The sequence below is a fragment of the Tursiops truncatus genome, chromosome 6, assembly GCF_011762595.2.
Source record: "Tursiops truncatus isolate mTurTru1 chromosome 6, mTurTru1.mat.Y, whole genome shotgun sequence".
Classification (NCBI taxonomy): domain Eukaryota; kingdom Metazoa; phylum Chordata; class Mammalia; order Artiodactyla; family Delphinidae; genus Tursiops; species Tursiops truncatus.
The window spans coordinates 84,003,295-84,026,562 of record NC_047039.1 but is presented as its reverse complement, the minus strand read 5'-3'; the positions used below and the strand labels follow the sequence as shown (position 1 = coordinate 84,026,562).

Here is a 23,268-nt window from a genome sequence, read left to right as displayed (position 1 = left end):
GGGCCTAGTTGGTCTGTGGCATGTGGGATCTTCCCAGACCAGGGCTCGAACCTGTGTCCCCTGCATTGGCAGGCAGATCCTCAACCACTGTGCCACAGGGAAGCCCAAAATACTTGTTTTTGAAAAGTGAGCTATATTAAACATAGTGGGTAAATAATAGTTCATACAGTATGTGAATGATTACATTTTAGGAAAATGTACTAACAGATAGATTCTTCGTGGGAACCCGAGGATAGAATAAGCCCAGAGAAAGACAGTGCAGTAGGAATTGAGTACAGTCGACCCTTGAACAGCTCTGGGGTTGGGGTGCTGACCCCTCTGTGCAGTGGAAAATCCGCAGAGAACTTTACAGTCAGCCCTTCATATCCTTGGTTCCACATCCTCATATTCAACCAACTGGGGATTGTGTAGTAACTGTAGTTCGTATTTATTGAAAAAAATCTGTGTATAGGTGGTCCCACACAGTTCATATCCATGTTGTTCAAGGGTTAACTGTACTTAAGCAGAAATCAAAAGGAAATTGACTTGCAGTTTCATCTATAGAAGAAATCTGGGCTTCCTGTAATTGAACAGAAATGTTTGTTAAGGCTAAAAGGAAAGATCATCTGGAACAGTATAAAAGGTTACTTAGTAAAAAGAAATTTGTTGAATGTATTGTACAAGCTTGTTTTGCTTCTTTGCCCTTGGCAGATAGTGCATAATTTTTTATAAATTGAAGGTTTGCGGCAACCCTGCATTGAGCAAGTATGTTGGCGTCATTTTTCTAACAGCATTTGCACACTTCATTCATGTCTCTCTGTCACATTTTGGTAATTCTTGGAATATTTTTAACTTCTTCATTATTATATTTGTTATAGTGATCTGTGATCACTGATCTTTGATGTTACTACTGTGACTCAATGAAGCCACAGATGGTGGTTAGCATTTTTTACCAATAAAGTATTTTTAAATTAAGGTATGTACATTTTTTTAAAGCGTGATGCTATTGCACATTTAATAGACCACAGGTGAGAAATTGCTGTAGTGCCATTTTTCTCCTTTCCTTTAAAGACTCTAACTGAATGTATGTTAGACCTGATTGCTGAATTTTTTACCTATTTCTCTTGTCTTTATCTCATATCTTCCAGGTTTTAATTTTTTAGTTTTGTTCAGTTGTATTCAAACATATATTTGTTGAATTTATTTTCTGTTTTTATTTTTCAGTTTTAGACTTTCTGTGCAGTTATTCCAGCATCATTTGTTGAAAAGACTATCCTTTCTCCATTGGGTTGCTTCTGCTCCTTTGTCTAAGATCATCAGTTGACTATACTTTGTAGGCCTATTTTAGAGCTCTTCCATTAACCTATATTTATCTGTTCTTTCACCAATACCATGCTGTCTTGATTACTGTAGTTGTATAGTAAGTCTTGAAATTGAGTAGTATGAGTCCTCCAACTTTGTTCTGCTTCAGTCTTGGGTAGTCTAGGTTTTTGCCTTTCTGTATAAACTTTAGAATCACTTTGTCGATAACTACAAAATAACTTGCTGGGATTTTGATTGGAATTGCGTTGACTCTACAGATCTAGTTGGGGAAAAATCGTTACTTTGGCTGCTGAGATGATGCAAAACTGGGATTAAGTTTTATGTAAGAGCTGTTTTTACTTCCAGTTCACCTTTACCCTGGAAGGGAGGCCCTTAAGGGTCCAGCTTGAAGTAGGGGTAATATGTGAAAGTCCCCATGTTTGGCAGGCCCTGGGCTTTGTTTGACTTTTCCCTGTGAGGCCTCTAAAAGGTTACTTCATTTTTCCAGCCTTTTCTTTGGAATTGGCAGTTGCCCTCAGGTCTTGCTTTATTTTAGATTTGGGGACCCAGTAAGTGTTCATTATCTTGTTAGCTCTTGAATGCTTTTGAGTTGTTAAAAACTATTTCATCCAGCTTTTAAAAGTTATTTTCAGGAAGGGGATTAGTTCTAATTACCTGCTGTGTCATTGAAAATGAGAGTTTCCCCAGTGGCCTGCCTCCCTTATAGAATTGGTGGTCGGCTTATTTTTAGACTTTAAAATTTGGTATAAATTATTGGAGGAGCAGGATGAATTCTCCCAAGTTTGCAGTGTTGACTGAGACCTTCCAGACAGTAATAGATTATGTTGCTTGAGATAAACTTAGGTAGATCTTGGAAAGCTCTACCTTTGTTGAAGAAATGTCGCAATTGAGTTTTTGTGTGGTCTAGTTAGTGTAAAATGTGCCTTGGTTTTGGGCGCTGAGCAGTTTGCCAAAGAGAACCTACTAGTAATTTTGGGTTTGTGGTATAGATTGCTAGTTGTCTGTCTCAACTTTCATTCATTCTCCCCTCTCTTAGTGATGGAATTTCCAGGTTTTAGCTGGGCATATGACTACACAAAATAAAAACTAGATTTCCCAACTTGTTTTGTAGTTAGGAGTGGTCATGTGGGTAATTTCTATTTGAATAGCTCAGACTCTTCCCTCCAGTGTCAGACTTATACATTGAGTTGTTTGATGGCCATCTCTGCCTGGATTTATACCAGAGACACTTTAAGCTCAACATGTTAAAGGTAGAATTTATTTTCTGGATATTTGCTCCTCTCTGCTACCATCTCCATTTCCCAGTCAGCAGTGCTAGAACCCTCGATTCTTCCAATCCTCATCATCCCAAAACTCACATACATGTATACATTTAAGCAGACTTCAAATCCAGCTGATTTTTATTCTTCCTAAATGTCCCCATTTCTCCCAATCTGTACCAACATTGGTTCTTGCACTTGTCGTGTCTTGCCTGTATTGCTCAAATAGACATACAACTGCTTCTTTGTTTAGAGTCTTGTAACTCTGATTTTTTCTTTTCCATCTGCAGCATTATCCACCTGAAACAACTTTTCAACCATGTTACTCCTGTGCCTGCAGAGTTGATTTCAGTGTCCTTAGCCTTCAACTCTTTGTTATCTGGTCCCATTTTACCTTTTTAGGCTCATTTGTCATTCCTAGCCCTACATTTGATCCCCTGATAGCACCAGATTTTTAAAATTTTCCTTCCCATGTATTTGTGGTTCCTTACTACTATGTCCTTGCATGCCTAATCCAGGATTAACTTTTTCTTTTAAAATAAGTTAGTTTGAGGTTTTTAAAAACTTTAATCAACTGTACATGTTTCTGAACATGAAAATAAGTAGACTCTGCTGTTGAATACATTGTAGCCTGAAATAAGTATTTATATCCTAAGTTGCAAATTTTGTTAAGATATTCTATTTAAAGTTTTTTTTTTTGAAATTTCTTTGAAGCTTTGAAAGAAATGTGTTTTATTTGGCTAGAAAAAAGTGATTTTAATATGTGAGTCGTAAAATTAAGTCGTTTCAGAATAGTGCTTATCTGGACCAGTCTCCTGTTTCACACATAAGGAAATTGTGGCTGGGAGAAATTAGTGTTTCTGTTAAGTCAAACTGAGTTAGAAGCAAAATCAAGGTCTACTGTGACCTCCATCCTAATATAAGTATCTGCTTAAAGAAAATCTTCCAAGTGTGTTGAGGTTTTCAAGTCTTCTTACCTCCAAGTTACATCTAGGATTACCAGGCAATGTTACTTTTTGTGTGAATAGCAGCTTGGGTAATGAACTGAACAATATGCATTCTTTGTGTCTTAACAAGCCTGATTTCATAATGAATGGTTTATTTACAAAACAGTGGCTTTATATTCCCGACTTCTTGGCAGTTTATCCTAGGAGGAACATTTTTTGACCCACTGATTATTTTAAGTATTCTAAGTGAAGCAGGCATGGTAGATATAACACTTAGAGATGTGTGTGTCTTTGTTTGTTTTTAGCATCAAGCATTGCACGATTCTCTCCAATAATGTAGATCATCTCTTACTGAATTTAACACTGTCTGATATCATGGTCTCCCTGGCAAATGCCTCAACTTTGCAGAAGGATTCCAATTGGATAGAAATGATAAGGAAATTTGTAACAGAGACCCTTGAAGATGGCTTTAGGCTAAATAGTAAGCAGCTGAACAGATTGCTTGGGGTCTCATGGAGGTTAATGCAGATACAACCAAACAGAGGTAGGTGTTACTGCTTTGTCCTTATATAAGAGGAGCTCTTATGCATGCTATTTAGAGTCTAGCTTTGAGTTAATGACTTTCAAACATTTCACGTAGTCAAGTTATTTACATTCAAGCCACGAAAGGTAGCTAGCATAATTATAAAGGAATATCTACTTGAACACTGAAATCGTTTATGGCTCAGAGCATCCCTTTCTCAGTGAGTAGGTCCACTCTGAAGTTAATTGGTAGGATTTCTACTAGATTACAGAGTTGGAGTGAAAGGAGGTAGGTGTTATTAAGATGAAATGACAGTGAGTCTAATGATGAAGAAATACTCTCTTCTGATGTAATTTGACTAGAAATTGATGAATCCTGCTTATCTTTTTACCTTTCTTGTAGCTTGAAGTTATGTTGCATTAAGTCAGTTTTTAGTGTGACTTACTAATTCTTTTCATTCAGAAACAGAGCTTTCCTGTTTGGTTTCCAGCTTATCCACCTTTCTAGTCTGGTTTCTGTCATCCCTGCCTAGGTTTGTTGTCTCTTAGGAAAATTTACTCTGTAGTCTCTGGTTGGTTTGACTTTCGTATTAGTCAGGCTATTACTGTAGGATTTTGACAGTAGTCATCAGTTTGTGTCTAAGGTCTGCTTTGTCATAGGAGCAAAGTAAAGTACTTTTGTGCTTTTTAGAATTAGGGGGCTGTTGAAGAAACATTTTTGAATCATATGCAGTTTTTCTCTTTTTTTTAGAGGCTACGGAGTCTCTTATTAAGGCAGTTTATACACTGTATCAGCAGAGAGGCCTTCTCCTTCCAGTTCGGACTCTGTTACTGAAGTTTTTCAGTAAAATCTATCAAAAAGAAGAACTGAGATCTTACAGAGTCAGGTAAAGTTTCCTTTGTTATTTTGCCTTTCTTTTTCTCACCAAGTTATTTTGTAGTCTTTTTAAATAATAGACTAGATGGGGTGATTAAATCTTTGGAGAAATTCACTCTTTATATCCTATTTGGTTGCATTTAAGAAAAGAGAAGAAATTTAATTTTATAAAGAAGCATACATAATAGTGCCAGTAATCTTTGTATGCATAACTGAGCAGATAAAAGTCTCTTTGAGCATATATTTCCACTTGTCCACTTAACAGCTAAAGGGCAGTTGGAACAACCTGTAGCAGCCTTAGCCTTTTCTTTTGCCTCCCATAAAAATTATGGAGGTTTAACTGCTGGTCCTTAGTGACATATTTGAGACATACGGTATAAGAATGAGGGCAGTAGAAGAGGAGGTGTGAAATGGGTGAAGGGGATTAAGAGCTACAGACTTAGTTATAAAGTAAATAAGCCATGGGGATGTAATATATAGCAAAAGGAATAATAATACTGTAATAACTTCGTATGGGGACAAATGGTGACTTATCATGGTGATCATTTGTAATGTATGCATATGTCAAATTATTATGTAGTATATACCTGAAACTAACATATAATACTCTATGTTAGAAATATTTCAGTAGATTTTTAAAAAATGAGGGCAGTAAAAGATGAGAAGGTTTCTGGCTTAGTTTGGTGCTACCAGCTGAAATAGACAACACAAAGAATAGAACTAAGGAATCAGGTTTTTGATATGGTGAGTTTGAGGTTTATTTGGGATAGTCAGGAAGAGGTGTTTGGGTGGAACGTAGAGATTCGGGATACATAGGTGGTTGTTAGAACGTATTTGAGTCTTTACTGTAAGTCAGGTGCTTTTCTTAATCTCTGAATACTCATATTTGAAGTGTAGGTACTATTGGCTTCTGTCTTAACAGAAGGAAACGGATTCTTAGGTTAAATAATCTGGTGAGTGTCATGCAACTAAGGGCAGTGGAACTGAGACTTAAGTTCAGGTCTGTCTGACTACGAAGGTCATGCTTAGTTAAGTCACTAAGGGGGACAGCAAAAGTGATTGCTGTTACCTGAGTAAGGAGACATTAGAGCATTAGCAAGTATATAAAAGAACTGAAATATGAAATAACACAAGTTTGAAGTCATTTAATGTGGGGGCACCCTACACTGAATGCATCAATGACTTAATGTAGTGTAATAATTAACGCTAACTAGTATAAATAGTTCACGAAGAGTTAAGTAGTGTCTGTGTCCTTTAAGATAAAAATACAGTTTACATACTGCCGCAAATCACATGAACTTTTAATATAGTGGGTAAAACTTTAGAAACTGCTATAGCTAAATAAATGATGCTGGCCATCTTGTAGGCTCTCACATGTTTAAATAAGTAAATGTGGTGTTATTGGTAGATGATTTGTCACTTTGTGTGGTGTTTTAAGTTAAAAATACTCTTTGTTTAAATTAATTTCCATTGTCTTTGAAAATTACACTTTATTTCGTTTTTCCTTGACCTTAGGTATCGTAGTAAAGTGTTATCCCGTTGGTTGGCTGGTTTACCATTGCAACTTGCTCATCTTGGCTCCCGAAACCCTGAGCTCTCAACACAGCTTATTGACATTATCCATACCGCTGCAGCACGAGCAAATAAAGAATTACTAAAAAGTTTACAAGTTACTGCTCTCCGAATCTATGGTAAGAGTTTTGTTTAACTATGTAAGTAATAATTGGTCTACCCCAATTTAGGAAAGATGTTTCAAAGGGGGAGCTCTTTAGGTTTGCTTTTCCTTTAAATTATTATAAATTAATTATACCATGGGAAAATTAACAAAACATCAAACAGTAAATTCATTTTCAGTAGTATTATCTATTAGAATAGTTCTAGAAATTAATGGTTATAGACGCTTCTTGCGTTCTTTTTTTAAAATTTATGTATTTTTGTCTGCTTTGGATCTCTGTTGCTCTGTGCGGGCTTTCTCTAGTTGCAGCGAGCAGGGGTTACTCTTCGTTGTGGTGCGTGGGCTTCTCATTGTGGTGGCTTCTCTTGTTGCAAAGCGTGGGCTGTAGGCATGCAGGCTTTAGTAGTTGTGGCTCGTGGGCTCTAGAGTGCAGGCTCAGTAGTTGTGGCGCATGGGCTTAGTTGCTCCGCAGCATGTGGGATCTTCCCAGACCAGGGATTGAACCCGTGTCACCTGCATTGGCAGGCGGATTCTTAACCACTGCGCCACCAGGGAAGCCCCTTAAATTGTCTTTTAAGCCACATATTATTCACAAATTCAAAACTGATCAGGTATTTTTATAAAATTCCTTTGAAGCTTTGGTTGCAAATTTTACTTACTTAACCATAATGGATATCTTGTATGACTTTCATCTATTAATAACCTTCTTTATTCATCACTGAAACTTTCATTTTTTTAAGCAAAAATATCAATTAAGCATACTAGGATATATACATATATATAATTTATATTTATTATTGGGATATAATTCATATACCATAAAATTTGCCATTTTACAATGTACAATTCTTTGATTTTTTAACATAGTCCCATGATTGTGCAATAGTTTTCATTATCTAATTCCAGAATATTTTTATCACCCCCAAAAGAAACTGTACCATTAGTAAGTCCCTCCCTACTTTATCCTTCCCCACCTCCTGGCAACCACTAATCTTCTTTTCTGTCTCTGTGTATTTGCTTATTCTGGACATTTTTTATAGATGGAATTACACAATATGGGTCCTTTGAGTCTGGCTTCTTTCACTTAATATACTGCTTTTATGATTCACCTATGTTATAGCATATATCAGTACTTTATTTCTTTTTAATGTTGAGTAGTACTCCACTGTGTGGATGTACCACTTATATTTATCCATTCATTAGGTGATAGACATTGGTTTGTTTCCACCTTTTGTGGGTAATATTTTAAAATCTGTATTTTTCGGTATTGCTCATATGTGGGGTCGTGTGTATGTGTGTACACAGATAGGTCTTTGGCTTTAAGTCGATATATAATTATCACTGTTTGGCAGAAGTGCTTGTTTTTTACCGTTTCGTGTTGTCTCCAATCCCGTTAACCACATCATAGTTTTTATTTCAAATAACACATTTGAATGTTATGAAATTAATAGAGTGTTAAACATATCTTTAAATAATGATGTATTCAGTGTTTTACTCTAGACAGTATCTTAAGCCATACATACATGCTTTGTGAAAAAACTTTTTTCCATGTAATTGATGTATTAGAATTCAACATAACACAGTGAAAATAATCACTTAATCTGGTTTATTAACTCTGGTTTGTATATCTTTTTTAGTTTAACTTATCTTCTTACCCCACTAGATCCACAAGAAGGCACTGTGGTGGTTCTCCCAGCAGAGTCTCAACAGCTTTTGGTCCAGCTTGTATATTTTCTACCCAGTCTGCCTGCTGATTTGCTTTCTCGGTTAAGTCGTTGCTGTATTATGGGAAGACTCAGTTCAAGTTTGGCTGCCATGCTTATCGGGATACTGCACATGAGGTAGCATGCTCAAGTGAGCTGTATTTTAAGTGTATAATCTTCCCCCCCACCCTCTGTCCTTTTACTGGCAATTCATGAACTATAGAGGCTTTTTAAAATACTGCTCCCCCACTTCATTTGCTCTTAATGCAACAGTTAAAACTGTCGATACTATTATTAGACAGAGGAAGTTCATTAGAGTAAGACTTTCACATTTTTGTTTAGTGACTTGTGTAGGAGGATTGGAACAAGGGTTAAAATTATCAAAAGTATGCAGTAAGAAACCATAAACAAGACCAAAAGACAACCCTCAGAATGGGAGAAAATATTTGCAAATGAAGCAACTGACAAAGGATTAATTTCCAAAATTTACAAGCAGCTCATGCAGCTCAATAACAAAAAAACAAACAACCCAATCCAAAAATGGGCAGAAGACCTAAATAGACATTTCTCCAAAGAAGATATACAGGCTGCCAACAAACACATGAAAGAATGCTCAACATCATTAATCATTAGAGAAATGCAAATCAAAACTACAATGAGATATCATCTCACACCAGTCAGAATGGCCATCATCAAAAAATCTAGAAACAATAAATGCTGGAGAGGTTGTGGAGAAAAGGGAACACTCCTGCACTGCTGGTGGGAATGTGAATTGGTACAGCCACTATGGAGAACAGTATGGAGGTTCCTTAAAAAACTACAAATAGAACTACCATATGACCCAGCAATCCCACTACTGGGCATGTACCCTGAGAAAACCATAATTCAAAAAGAGTCATGTACCAAAATGTTCATTGCAGCTCTATTTACAATAGCCCGGAGATGGAAACAACCTAAGTGTCCATCATCGGATGAATGGATAAAGAAGATGTGGCACATATATACAATGGAATATTACTCAGCCATAAAAAGAAACGAAATTGAGCTATTTGTAATGAGGTGGATAGACCTAGAGTCTGTCATACAGAGTGAAGTCAGAAAGAGAAAGACAAATACCGTATGCTAACACATATATATGGAATTTAAGAAAAAAAAATGTCATGAAGAACCTAGGGGTAAGACAGGAATAAAGACACAGACCTACTGGAGAGTGGACTTGAGGATATGGGGAGGGGGAAGGGTGAGCTGTGACAAAGCGAGAGAGAGGCATGGACATATATACACTACCAAACGTAAGGTAGATAGCTAGTGGGAAGCAGCCGCATAGCACAGGGAGATCAGCTCAGTGCTTTGTGACCACCTAGAGGGTTGGGATAGGGAGGGTGGGAGGGAGGGAGACGCAAGAGGGAAGAGATATGGGAACATATGTATATGTATAACTGATTCACTTTGTTATAAAGCAGAAACTAACACACCATTGTAAAGCAATTATACCCCAATAAAGATGTTAAAAAAAAAAAAGTATGCAGTAAGGGGATCAGTGGCAGGTGAGAGTACTGTGCTTAAAACCTTTGGTGTTACGAAATGGCAGTACAGACCTTCCTTTCTGGAAGCGAGCTCAGAATTTAATGGAGCTGACGAAATAAATAAGTTTGTAGACTCAGACAAGGAATCACTTGAAATATCTGTGTGTGTGTGTGTGTGTGTGTGTGTGTGTGGCAAAATATACATAGCATAAAACTTACCATTTTAACCAGTTTTAGGTATACAGTTAAAACTGTTCAGTGGCATTAAGTACATTCATATTGTTGTGCAACCAACACCACTATTCATCTCCAGAACTTTTCATCGTCCCAAACTGAAACTCTGTACTAATCATTTCCCCTTCCCCCAGCCCCCGTTTACCACTATTTTATCTTCATGATTTTGATTATTTTAGGTAACCTCATATAAATGGAATCATACAATATTTTCCTTTTGTGTTTTGCTTATGTCACTCAGTGTAACTTTTCAGGGTTCATCCATATTGTAGCATGTTTCACGGTTTCCTTTTTTAAGTCTGAATATTCAATATTCCATTGTATTCCATTATACCACATTTTGTTTATTCATCTGTTGATGGACTCTTGGTTGTTTCTACTCTTTGGCTATGGTGAATAATGCTGCTGTGAACACTGGTGTACAGATACCTGTTTGACTCCTTTTAATTCTTTTGGCTATATACCCAGAAGTGGAATTGCCAGATCATATGGTAATCTGTTTAATTTTTCAAGGAACTGCCATACTGTTTTCCATAGTGACTGTACCATTTTACTCTGAAAGGTCTTATAACTAATAGTGTTTCGTATTGCGAGTGTTCAGAATATTCTTAAAAATTCCATGTCTGTATCAGGTGTGGTACTTTAGTATTCAGCAATATTTGTTAATAATTGTGGCCTATGGACAGGGTCTGATACGGTTTTAGGCAGAACTGAAAATTTAAAGACTAGCTTCCTTGTGGCTTCTTGTACAGATCCCCATCCCAGTTCAGTAGGAGTAGCTCACGTTATTAGTAGATTTTCTTTAGCTTTGTTTGCCAGTCTCTTCATACCAGTATAGGACATACGTTTGAGTGTTGTCACCTAGAATGTGCTTCATAACTGATAACATTTCCTTTTAGCAAAAGAGAGCTGTTTGCAATGTGTTGTTTGTGTGTGAAAATTCAAGGTTTATTTCTGTGTTCATGTGCATTAAAGAAAGACTTGGTCTTAATTTGAAGTACTCTAAACAAGTTTCCCATGTTTTCCTTTCTTAGAAATTAAAAAACAAAACAAAAAAAACAAAGCCCTGCTCTTTGTCTAGTGCAGCACTTAATGCTAGGCCTTTAAAGAAATATTATTTCTTTTCTTATAACTTAAGTGGTTTCAAGTTAATAAAACTTCCAGTGGAGGGCACTGTTCCTTTGATATAACTATTGGAGGCTCTGTTTTAACATTCATTTAAAAGCACCTTTTGAACACTTCTTGAAATTGATTCTCTTTGGAAGCTATATTTAATATCTTTATCAGTTATGATTGACTTATGCTTAGTAACTTTTGTCAAGGATTTTTTCAAAAGTTTTTTTACTTTTTGTGGATTTGTGGTGAGTGTTGAGAAAATCTATTAATTTACAAATACTGGTCATAGGGGTTTATAATTATTAAGAGCAGAATGTCATTGTAGTTAAAAGTCCACTAAGTTAAATTTTGCTTTTTAGTATTTGCACAGAGTCTGTTAGTAGACTTCTCTTTCTATAGATGTATTGTTCCTATTCAAATTAATCTCTCTTAAAAAAAAAAACAAAATTGGAACTTTTCAACTTTCTCAGGCCAGTGGCATTATTATTGTATCACTTTTCCTAGATTTAGAATTTAAGAATATTTTCTTAGAAATAACCTGGGTTATTCCATATGTTTAGTTTTCTCTTCAAAATATCCCTTTCTGTCCCTGATCATGACTATAAACTAGCCAGCTTTTTCATTATCTCCCACCTGTACTATTACAGCAAGTAGTCTTGCTTCTTAGTCCCATCTATTTTGTGCATTGTTGCCAGATTAATTTTCCTGAAATGTTCCTTTAATTTCTGTTTTTCATGTTACATTAATTGGACTGTGAGATCTAGTTCACTTCAGGTACTGTTCTGTTGCTCTGCTGTCTCTATCTGAGAGACTTTAAGAGCAGGTTACCAGCAAAGAATATCCGTGTGTTCCATGTGTGAAAAACTCATCAGCTAAAAAACCATTGGTCTTCATTTTGTCTTTTAAAAAGTGTACTTAGAATTCCTGCTCCTACCTTTTTTACCATCTACTCAGAGCTTTTTGAGTTTGATTTTTTCCCCCCATCTGTGTTGTTCTACTGGCCCTTACTCATTCCTTATCCTCTCTGCTCCTAGTTTATTTACAGCTGGGTTGGGGAACATAAGACGTAAATGTGGAAAGGTAATGTACACTGTTAGATAAAAATATCAGAGAAGGGAGAAGTTCTTGGACTGAGAAATTTGGCTTGGTTTTTTTTTTTTTTTTTTTTTTGCGGTACGCGGGCCTCTCCCGTTACGGAGCACAGGCTCCAGACATGCAGGCTCAGCGGCCATGGCTCACGGGCCTAGCCGCTCTGCGGCATGTGGGATCTTCCCAGACCGGGGCACAAACCCGTGTCCCCTGCATTGGCAGGCGGACTCTGAACCACTGCGCCACCAGGGAAGCCCCTGGCTTGGTTTTTAAGTAGGGTGAATATGTGAGCTGGACTGCCAGGAACAGTTCTAGTTTACTTCTTTTGTCCCAGCATGTTTAGTAATAGCATCCCCTTTTACTCTCAGAAGTGTTCTGGCTTGGATAGTATATATATTCATCATAGTTTTAAGGACAGCGTGATATATTGCTTGTCTTTTGTCCAAACTAGACTCTTAAATGGATTTCCTACCCCCTTTAGCCACTGGATGGCACATTTTTCACTGGGTTCAAGAGGATATTAGTTTGTTTTCTAATCATCATTTTGTACTCCTTTCCACTGAGCATCTCTGATATAGACTCTTAGCTTGCGATATTCCCTCCATAGCCCTTTGCTTATTGTGAGAATGATAATCAGAAGAGTGTTTCCATTATTTTTAACTCCCCAACTTTTAAGAATGTTAATAAATACAATTATTTCATAGGTAAAAAATTTTTAGTGCTTTTAGTTGAATTAGAAATTCCTAATTTTGTGTGACATTTATTCAGATTTCTGTGATAAAAATTAGTAATCTTAGCTTGTTGGATCTGATCATTCTCAGCTTTTTTTTTTTTTTTTTGCTATATCCATGGTTGACATTTGCTCTATTCCTTCTTAGACTTACCTTGAAGAGAGTTTTTAAAGGAGTCACTGGAAACTGATCTTATAGCAGGAACCAACTAATCCTCATTTAATGAGAAGCTGCTGTACATTTAGCTCTTCCCTGGAGTCCCCTACCAGTACTTCAGCCACAATATTGTGAAGTAGACCTAGTTACAACTTCGAAAAGAATAGGAACACATAGTTATCTTAGAGTGGCTTTAAATTGAAGTATTCTTTGCCTAATTAAGATACTTTTGCTTAGGTAGGAAGCAGGAACTTGTTTAAACGTAACTCATTTATGTAAGCAAGGTAAGACTTTATAAAAATCAAGCAGTAAATACATAGCAGCTGAACATACTACTGAAAAGGAAAACTTTATCTTGGCTCCTTGAGTCTGATTTTCAAGTGGTGTGGAAAATTTTTTAAGTTTGTATGATATTTGTGGACCAATTATGCTTTTCAGTGAAACTTTACATAAATATAAATAAGTTAGAAGTTACATTTTCCATATTGTGGTACTTGAACCCTTATATATAAAGTTAATACGTACTGTGGGTTTTGTTTAAAATATTAAATTAGACTTGTTTTCAATAAAGAAAAATGGTTATATATACTGTGCTTTATTCTTGAGTCTTCAAGTGGTCACTTCTCGTAATAGTTCTCCCATTGTTTATTATAGATCATCATTTTCTGGATGGAAGTCTTCAGTTAAAGACTGGTTGATGAGTGATGTGGACTATTTCAGCTTCTTATTTTCAACACTTACAGGTAATCACATTGATCTGCCGAGTTAAGGAAAGGAAAAAAGCCTAGTATGAAGATTCTTCTGAGATTTACTCTCATACCTGTTTGGCTCTAAGTTTTGAACCCCATTGCATACTTGAAAAAGTTGATGAACAGAATATCCATTTTAAACATGTTTGAAATGTTTAACATGATAGGAAGGATATCAGATTTCAATTAGCCATTTTTTGCATTCCATTGACCTCAAAGCAAAATTAGTAAAATGAGTCTAGAAATGTTATAAGTTCGATTTCTAAGTATTATTACTATTGTTTTAAATGATATACTGTCTCAGTATTTTTGTTTTGTACTTGGATGATGAAGATGAGAATCTTTGAAATTTTCTGAAGACTTGAAATTTGGAGACTTAATATGTTAAGTCAGAATCCAAAAAAATCTTGACAGGTTCTGATAAGCAAGATAAATATTATGTAAAAGATAAAAGTAGACTCCTACAAGTTTATTTGATAGTTTTGGATGTACACATTTGCGATGGAGGTGAAGGCTTTATGTTTTAATAGTAGTACTGGTCAGAAGGTTTAGTGGTTTTAGGAAACTCATTAGGAATCAGTAGTGCGGTGTGGCTTCCAAACTAGTTGATGACTCTCTAGGGCGTGTTCACGGAAATATAGTTATCTGAAAACATGAAAGCAGGTAGCTAGGGTCAGACCACATTGCAAGTATTCTGATCATTCCAAGAGTTATCTTTCAGGAGGGACTTTGGCACGTTGTCTGTATAGGTCAGGCCAAGTGTAATAGAGGTGGTAAGAGAATCAGAAATTTTATTATGTAAGGTATGGTTGAAGGAACTGCATTATTGAAAAAAAAGACTTAGGAGGGATGGAGTAGTTTTAAAACATTTGAAGGGCTATCATGTAAGAGAATATAGAGTTTGGTATATGTATGAATGAGTATATTATTTTACTTGTTCAATAGCTTTTTTAAACCTACCATTAATTAGAACGATGATGCCTTTCACAGGCACCTTTATTTAAGTAAAGGTGGTAATGCCCCCAATATTAGGGGTAAAACCTGTTTCTTGCTATATTATAGATTGAGTCAGGTTACATCCTTTGTGAACATAATTATATGAATTTTACTACATTACATTACATTGCTAGCATTTTATTTTTAAAAATACTATACATGAAATACAGAAATTCAGAGGAGACAAGGTAGCTTAAAGAAGAATTTAACTTGAAGATACATGTCATCTGTTTTTAAAAAATTAATAAAGAATGTCACAGGCTTCCCTGGTGGTGCAGTGGTTGAGAGTCCGCCTGCCGATGCAGGGGACACGGGTTTGTGCCCCGATCCGGGAAGATCCCACATGCCGCGGAGCGGCTAGGCCCGTGAGCCATGGCTGCTGAGCCTGTGCGTCCGGAGCCTGTGCTCCGCAACGGGAGAGGCCACAACAGTGAGAGGCCCGCGTACCGCAAAAAAAAAAAAAAAAGTCACTTGCCTTGTGATTTATTTATTTATTGGCTTTCTTTATACCCAAATTAGGGTTTTCAAAAGAGGAGCTGACTTGGCTTCAGAGCCTTCGAGGAGTTCCTCATGTCATCCAGACACAGCTTTCCCCTGTGCTGCTTTACCTTACTGACTTGGATCAATTTTTACACCATTGGGACGTAACAGAGGTAATTGTCCATTTTAAAAGAAACTCATAATTATTAGAATTCAGTTAATCAACCACCAACAGTTGCTGTATGTTAGGGTTGCCTTGTGTAAGATACTTTCAGAGATTCAGAGTAGTATAAAACACAATCCATGTTCTGAAAGTGCTTGTGATCCTTGGATAGAAGATTTATGTTTCTAAAAGAGTATTTTCATTATAAGTTATGCCAATACAATAGAATAAATTAGCAGTTTGAACGATAGAGACAAATTTATTTTCTCTTGTCTAGCATAGGGAAGAAAGGATGGATCCATCTATGGAAAAGAGGAAAGGCTTCATAGAAAAGGAAGAATTTGACTTAGGTATTGAAGGATGAATAAGAGTTAGGGTAGGATTTGGTATCCTGAAGGTGGGTTTTTCTAATCAGAAAAGATTATTTGGCATTTCCTTTGGTTTTAAGAATTAGTATATAGTTTAGCAGAGTTAAATTTTAAACCCTAATTTCTCCTTAAATTTTTAAGTTCAACTTACAAATCTTATTTTTTAGATAAATATAGTAAATTTAAAGGGAGACTTTGATTATATTTTATTCCTTTTACAAACTGTTTAAAACTTTAAAACTGTTTAAATAACTTAATATATTCACTATTCGTCAAGTAGTTCAGTTTTTTGACAAACCTTCACAAATGTTACAGTAAATCTTAAATATCTAATAAATTTATATAAGTATGATAAATCTTAATATCTTTAAGTTTCGGTACTGTTTGTAGTGAAATTCAAATTAAAACCACAAGTCTAAATTAATTATTGATATGTTTTAAATTGGAATTACAGGGCTGATCTTTTACCCTAATAGTCAAAATTGTCTTCTGTGTTACAAATATGTAAAAACATCCTAACTGTTAATACTAAGGATTTGAGTCTCTAAAAACATGTATCTATTAGTTAATTTCTGTTTATTTCTTCAGTTTGTTTTTTTGCATTGGAAAGGTACTTGCCCAGTAGGAATGTCATTGTGTCATCCCAAATAATTGTGGTTTGAACCTTGCAAATTCTGAGGTTATGTTCTCTGCTGGCCAGTTTTTTTTTAATGATTCAGAAGGTTTTTGGTTAGGACACTGACTATATTCTTTTCTTGTAACTCCTAATTGCTAGGCCATAAGCCTTTTTTTTTTTTTTTTTAAACTGCTTTGTCAGTGTTCTCAACAAGGTAGTCTCTAGAACCTACATCTATTTTGTTGCGATACCGATTGATTTTATTAAAATCAACTGATCTATTTACTACTTCTTTCATTCTGTTCCTGAATACTCTTCATTTTCTTCCTGTCCCTTAGGGCTGTACCTTTTGTAGATGTTTAACACATTTCTCTCATGGTTTTGTTTGACTCTGATCACAATACTTAGGTCATGCCAATGACACTTTGTTCTTTTTATTACCCTGGTGCCTATATATATGAACATATATAGGCTCTCAAAAATTAGTGGATTTTAAAAAGTGAAAAATAATGAATTGGGTAACCAACCTAATTATTTAATATCTAAAATTTTATATTAATCCATAGTAAGTGAAGAGAGCTAAGAAAGACTGAGATTGAGGCCTTGAATACTACAGTGGGGGGGCTTCCCTTGGTGGCGCAGTGGTTGAGAGTCCGCCTGCCGATGCAGGGGACACGGGTTTGTGCCCCGGTCTGGGAAGATCTCACATGCCGCGGAGCGGCTAGGCCCGTGAGTCATGGCCGCTGAGCCTGTGCGTCCGGAGCCTGTGCTCCGCAATGGGAGAGGCCACAACAGTGAGAGGCCCACGTACCGCAAAAAAAAAAAAAAAAAAAAAAAAAATACTGCATTGGGAAGTTTAGTTTTGCCAACAGTAGTATTGGTAGTTGTTTTGTAGGACAGACTGTTTCTAATGTTTTAAAACTGTATCATGCTGTATTGGAAAAACCATTGTATGGGGATAAGTGGGCCCCAGATTCCCGGCATAGATTTGTTAGTGTCTAGTTTGGTAACTTGGACAACTCCATTAATCTTTCTATGACAATTAAATTATCTGTGTAAAGCCAAGACACAATTGTCATGAAAATGTGATCAGTTATATTTCTGAGTGTACATTTGGCAAAAACATGTATTAAACTTCAAGGTTGCTGTCTTTGAAATGTTAAGACATACATTAGGAAAAATCTGAAAGTTTTGGTTTTAGTTTTTGAAGTTCTTAAGTGAAGATTTCAGTTTTATTTTGGATAAAATTTGCCATATTTAAGTTGGCCTCTTCATGTGAAGTTACTTGAAATATATAGTTTTTGACAGCCTTAGTATAAAAATTTATTTTTCTAGTTTTTTTTTTGGAGTATTATCACAAAGTACAATTTAGAAGAATAGAAGGATAATAGTAAAAAGTGTTCCTCCATTCCCTATCTCCCAGCCATCTGTTTTCCCTCCCTAGTTTCTAAATGTAGTCTTTTTTTTTTCTTAATTTTTATTGGAGTATAGTTGCTTTACACTGTTGTGTTAGTTTCTGCTGTACAGTAAAGTGAATCAGTTATACGTATACATATATCCCCTCTTTTTTAGATTTCCTTCCCGTTTAGGTCACCACAGAGCATTGAGTAGAGTTCCCTGTGCTATACAGTAGGTTCTCATTAGTTATCTAGTTTATACACAGTAGTGTATATATGTCAATCCCAATCTCCCAATTCATCCCACCCTCCCTCCCCACCTTGGTATCCCTAAGTTTGTTCTCTACATCTGTGTCTTTGTTTCTGCTTTGCCAATAAGTTCATCTGTACCATTTTTCTAGATTCCACATAAAGCAATATTATATATTTGTTTTTCTGACTTACTTCACTCTGTATGACAGTCTCTAGGTCTATGCATGTCTGTGTAAGTGGCACTATTTTGTTCCTTTTTATGGTTAAGTAATGTTCCATTGTATACGTGTACCACATCTTCTTTATCCATTCCTCTGTTGATGGACATTTAGGTTGCTTCCGTGTCCTGGCTATCGTAAATAGTGCTGCAGTGAACATTGGGGTGCATGTATCTTTTTGAATTATGGCTTTCTCCAGCTATGTGCCCAGGAGTGGTATTGCTGGGTCATATGGTAGTTCTGTTTTTAGTTTTTTGAGGAACCCCCATATTGTTCTCCATAGTGGCTGTACCAATTTACATTCCCACCAACAGTGTGAAGGGTTTCCTTCACATCCTCTCCAGCATTTATCATTTCTAGGTCTTTTGATGATGGCCATTCTGACTGGTGTTAGGTGATACCTCATCTAAATGTATTCTTTTAGGTAACTTCTGTGTCGTCACAAATGATTACATGTATTCTTTTGGTTTTCTCCTTTTATAGAAATAACATAGCTCTGTACACTGATTTGGATCACGCAGTTTTTACTTAGTATATATATATATATTTTTTTTTTAAATTTCTTAATATTTTATTTATTTACTTATTTACTTACTTTTGGCTGCATCAGGTCTTTGTTGCTGTGCATGGGCTTTCTCTGGTTGTGGCGAGCGGGGGCTGCTCTTTGCTGCAGTGCACAGGCTTCTCACTGCAGTGGCTTCTCTTGTTGCGGAGCATGGGCTCAAGGCACACGGGCTTCAGTAGTTGTGGCACACAGGCTCAGTAGTGGCTCGCGGGCTCTAGAGCGCAGGCTCAGTAGTTGTGGTGCACAGGCTTAGTTGCTCTGCGGCATGTGGGATCTTCCTGGACCGGGGCTCGAACCCCTGTCCCCTGCATTGGCAGGCGGATTCTTAACCACCGTGCCACCAGGGAAGTCCCACACTTAGTATATTTGCGATCATTTCTTCTGAAAGAATTGTATGACATTGCCATTACTGATGGAAATAGTAATTAACAGGGAAAGATCACAAAGGGAAAAGGAATCTCTAGACAGAGATACTGTTTCCAAATGGAGATGTCTATTCCAGAGCCAATGAAAGGTTTTAAGGTTAATTTTATTTGTGATTTATAAAATTTTGAATGGTTTTAAAAGTTATTTTTTAACTAAGTTCTGAAGGATAATAATAAAACATTAATCTAGTTTAAGAAATAGAATGTTTTTCATTATTTTTGAAACTCCTATGTGCTTTTCCCCTCTCCCTTTAGAGTAACACTGTCTTAAATATTATCATACTCTTGCTCCTTTATAGTTTTACCATATTAGCATGTAATTCCAAACCATATTGTTTAGTTTTACATGTCATTGAACTTTTTAAAAGTGAAATATTTTTTAGTAATTTCCTTTTTTTTCATTCAGTATACTAAGATACCCATGTTAATGTGTAAGCAGTTGTTCATTCTTTTTCATTGCTATGTAGCATTCCATTGTAATCAGATATCATGATTGATTGTTTTTCATAGTTTCAGTATTTTTAATCATTCCATTTTTATCTCCACTTTTGTCATGTTAGCTTTGCCGCTTATGTTTTTAACCATTTGCTCTTCAAGTTAATACAACCTGCCTTCTATACTGTACCGCTTCATGCCATAATGTAGTGTGTAATGACGTGTGAGGTTATTATTTTTGTTTCTCTGTATGTAATGTGTGTTTTTTTCTCTACATGCTTGTTTTACAAGTTTTAGAGATTTTTCCTTTTATCACATTTTTTCCAGCAGTTTGATTATATTAATACCTTTTTTCAATGCTTTGAAATGTCAAATGAGTAATTTTGTTCTCTTTTATTTTTAAACTATTTGCAGAGACAACACAAAATTATATAATGTTACGTTTATTTTAACCTACACTTCTTCCTTCATAAGGTTACTTGTCTAAACATTTCACTAACATTGTGCAATTTTAAACTCAGAAAAAGAACAAAGTTACAAGTGTGACAATTTATCAGGAATAGATTAAGTGACAGCTGTAACTAGAATCAGAATTAGATTATTTTAATAATTCCAGGAAGAGTATAATTTACAAAATACATTTGAATGATGTTAGGAAGATAGCAGGAGGAATTATTTGCTTAGTCAAATAATTTCTTTCACTTAGTAATATTTATTTAAGGTTCCTCCATGTGTTTTCATGACTTCATAGCTTATTTCCTTTTAGCACTGAATAATATTCCATTGTCTGGTTATATCAGTTTATCCATTTACCTACTGAAGGACATCTTGATTACTTTCAGATTTTGGCAGTTGTGAATAAAGCTGCTATAAATATCTGTGTGTAGGTTTTTGTGTAGACATAAGATTTCAACTCCTTTAGTTAAATACTAAGGAGAGCAGTTGCTGGGTCATATGGTAAGAGTGTATTTAATATTGTAAAAAACCACCAAACATATTTCCAAAGTGCTGTACCATTTTGTATTTCCACCAGCAGTAAATGAGAGTTTCTGTTGCCCCACATCCTTGCTAGTATTTGGTATTGTCAGTCTTCCAGATTTTGGTCATTCTAATAGGTGTGTAGTGGTATCTCATAATTGTTTTAATTTGCGTTTCCCTGATAACATATGATGTGGAATGTTTTTTCATATGCTTATTTGCCATGTGTCTTCTTTGGTGAGGTGTCTGTTAAGGTCTTTGGCTGATGTTAAAATTAGGTTATTTTCTTATTGTTGGATTTTAAGAGTTCTTTGAATATTTTGGATTTTTTCCTACTCTGTGGCTTATCCTTTCAGGCTCTTGACATTGTCTTTCACAAAACAAAAGTTTTTAATTTTAATGACATCCAACTTCAACTTATCGGTTATTTCATTCATGCATTGTGCCTTTAGTGTTGTATCTAAAAAGTCATCATACTCAGGGTCATCTACATTTTTCCTCCTGTGTTATCTTCTAAGAGTTTTATAGTTTTGTGTTTTACATTTAGGTCTGTTGGGATGCATTTTGAGTTAATTTTTGTGAAGGGTTGAAGGTCTGTGTCTAGATTCATTTTTTTTTCATATGGATGTCCAGTTATTACAGCACCATTTGTTGAAAAGACAATCTTTTGCTCCATTGTCAAAGATCAGTTGACTATGTGGGTCTCTTTCTGTTCCATGTATTTATTTATCCTTTTGCCAGTAGCACACTATTTTGATTACTGTAGCTTTATAGTAATTTTTGAAATTGGTGAGTGTCAGTCCTTCAAATTGTTCTTCTCCTTCAATATATATTGGCTATTCTGGGTCTTTTGCCCCTTTGTATAAACTTTAGAATCAGTTCATGGATCTCCACAAGATGACTTGGTAAGATTTTGGTTGGATTTATGTTGAATGTATAGATCATGTTGGGAAGAACTGACATCTTGACAATATTGAGTCTTCCTATCCATGAACATGGAATATCCTCCATTTATTTAGTTCTTTGATTTTGTTCATCAGAGTTTTTTAGTTTTCTTCATATAGACCATATATATTTTATTAGATTTATACCTAAATATTTCATTTTTGGGGGTGCTAATGTAAATCGTATTATGTTTTTAATTTCAAATTCCGTTTGTTCATTGCTGATATTTAGGGAAGCAGTTTGACTTTTATGTATTAATGCTGTGTCCTGCAACCTTGCTATAATTGATTGTTTCAGATTTTCTACAGAGATGACCATGTGATCTGTGAACAAAGACCACCCAATGAATTTTAAATTTTAGATAATGGGTTTTTTTTAACATATTTATTGGAGTATAACTGCTTTATAATGGTGTGTTTCTGCTTTATAACAAAGTGAATCAGTTATATATATACATATATCCCCATATCTCTTCCCTCTTGCGTCTCCCTCCCACCCTCCCCATCCCACCCCTCTAGGTGGTCACAAAGCACCGGAGCTGATCTCCCTGTGCTATGCGGCTGCTTCCCACTAGCTATCTGTTTTACATTTGGTAGTGTATATATGTCCATGCCACTCTCTCACTTTGTCCCAACTTACCCTTCCCCCTCTCCATATCCTCAAGTCCATTCTCTAGTAGGTCTGTATCTGATAATGGGTTTTTTAATCTCAACTTTTTTGGTTCATCTTCTGTTTCTCTTACATTCATTTTTCTTTAACTACTTGAATATATTTATAATAGTTGTTTTAAAGTTCTTGCCTGCTAATTCCGTCATCTCTTTTGATTGCTTTTTCCCCTGGTTATGTGGCACATTTTCATGTTTTTAGCATGTCTAGTAGTTTTTGAGTGTATATTGGACAATGGAAATTTTATGTGGTGGATTTTGTTGTTTTCTAAAGAGTGTTTTGCTTTGTTCTGGCAGGCAGTCAAGTTACTTGAGTTATCACCTTTATCCTTTAGTGTCTTGTTTTTACATTTTGTTGGGGTGGTTTATTAGAGCAAGTAACCTTTACTAAGGCAAGGATCAGCAAACTACAGCCCTGTAGGACAAATCTTGGTGGCCCTATTTTTGTGCCATCCTTGAGCTAAGAGCAGGGTTTACTTTTTTTTTTTTTTAATATTTATTTATTTATTTACGCTGTGCCGGGTCTTAGTTGTGGCATGCAGGATCTTTTTTAGTTGCGGCATGTGGACTTCCTAGTTGTGGCAGGCGAACTCTTAGTTGTGGCGTGCATGCAGGATCTAGTTCCCTGACCAGGGATTGAACCCAGGCCTCTTGCATTAGGAGTGCGGAGTCTTACCCACTGGACCACCAGGGAAGTCCCTGTTTACATTTTTTTGACAGTTGTTAAAACAGAAAAAAACCCAAGAATATGTGGCAGAATCTGTATGTGACCTGCAAAGCCTAAAATATTTACTCTTTGGCCTTTTATAGAAAAAGTTTGCTAACTCCTGCCCTAGTGCTACTTTAGCCCTACTATTAATAGGTTCTCTTTCTGAGTAT

General features: G+C 35.8%; 1 protein-coding gene across 3 annotated transcripts in view; it reads left to right on the top strand.

Moving 5' to 3' along the window:
- TEX10 (testis expressed 10) overlaps positions 1-23,268 on the top strand; it is a 55,847-nt gene that overhangs the window by 16,481 nt on the left and 16,098 nt on the right. For 2 of the 3 annotated variants that reach the window (XR_012332609.1, XM_019948912.3), the window contains exons 6-11: positions 3,814-4,052; positions 4,782-4,917; positions 6,423-6,598; positions 8,246-8,423; positions 13,792-13,880; positions 15,402-15,535. Coding sequence is in view for 2 of the 3 variants with exons in the window: in XM_019948912.3 (XP_019804471.1) it covers positions 3,814-4,052; positions 4,782-4,917; positions 6,423-6,598; positions 8,246-8,423; positions 13,792-13,880; positions 15,402-15,535 (952 nt within the window). In the remaining variant the exon portion in view is untranslated. The remainder of the gene's footprint in view (positions 1-3,813; positions 4,053-4,781; positions 4,918-6,422; positions 6,599-8,245; positions 8,424-13,791; positions 13,881-15,401; positions 15,536-23,268) is intronic. The other variant, XM_073806336.1, reaches the window with a different exon arrangement.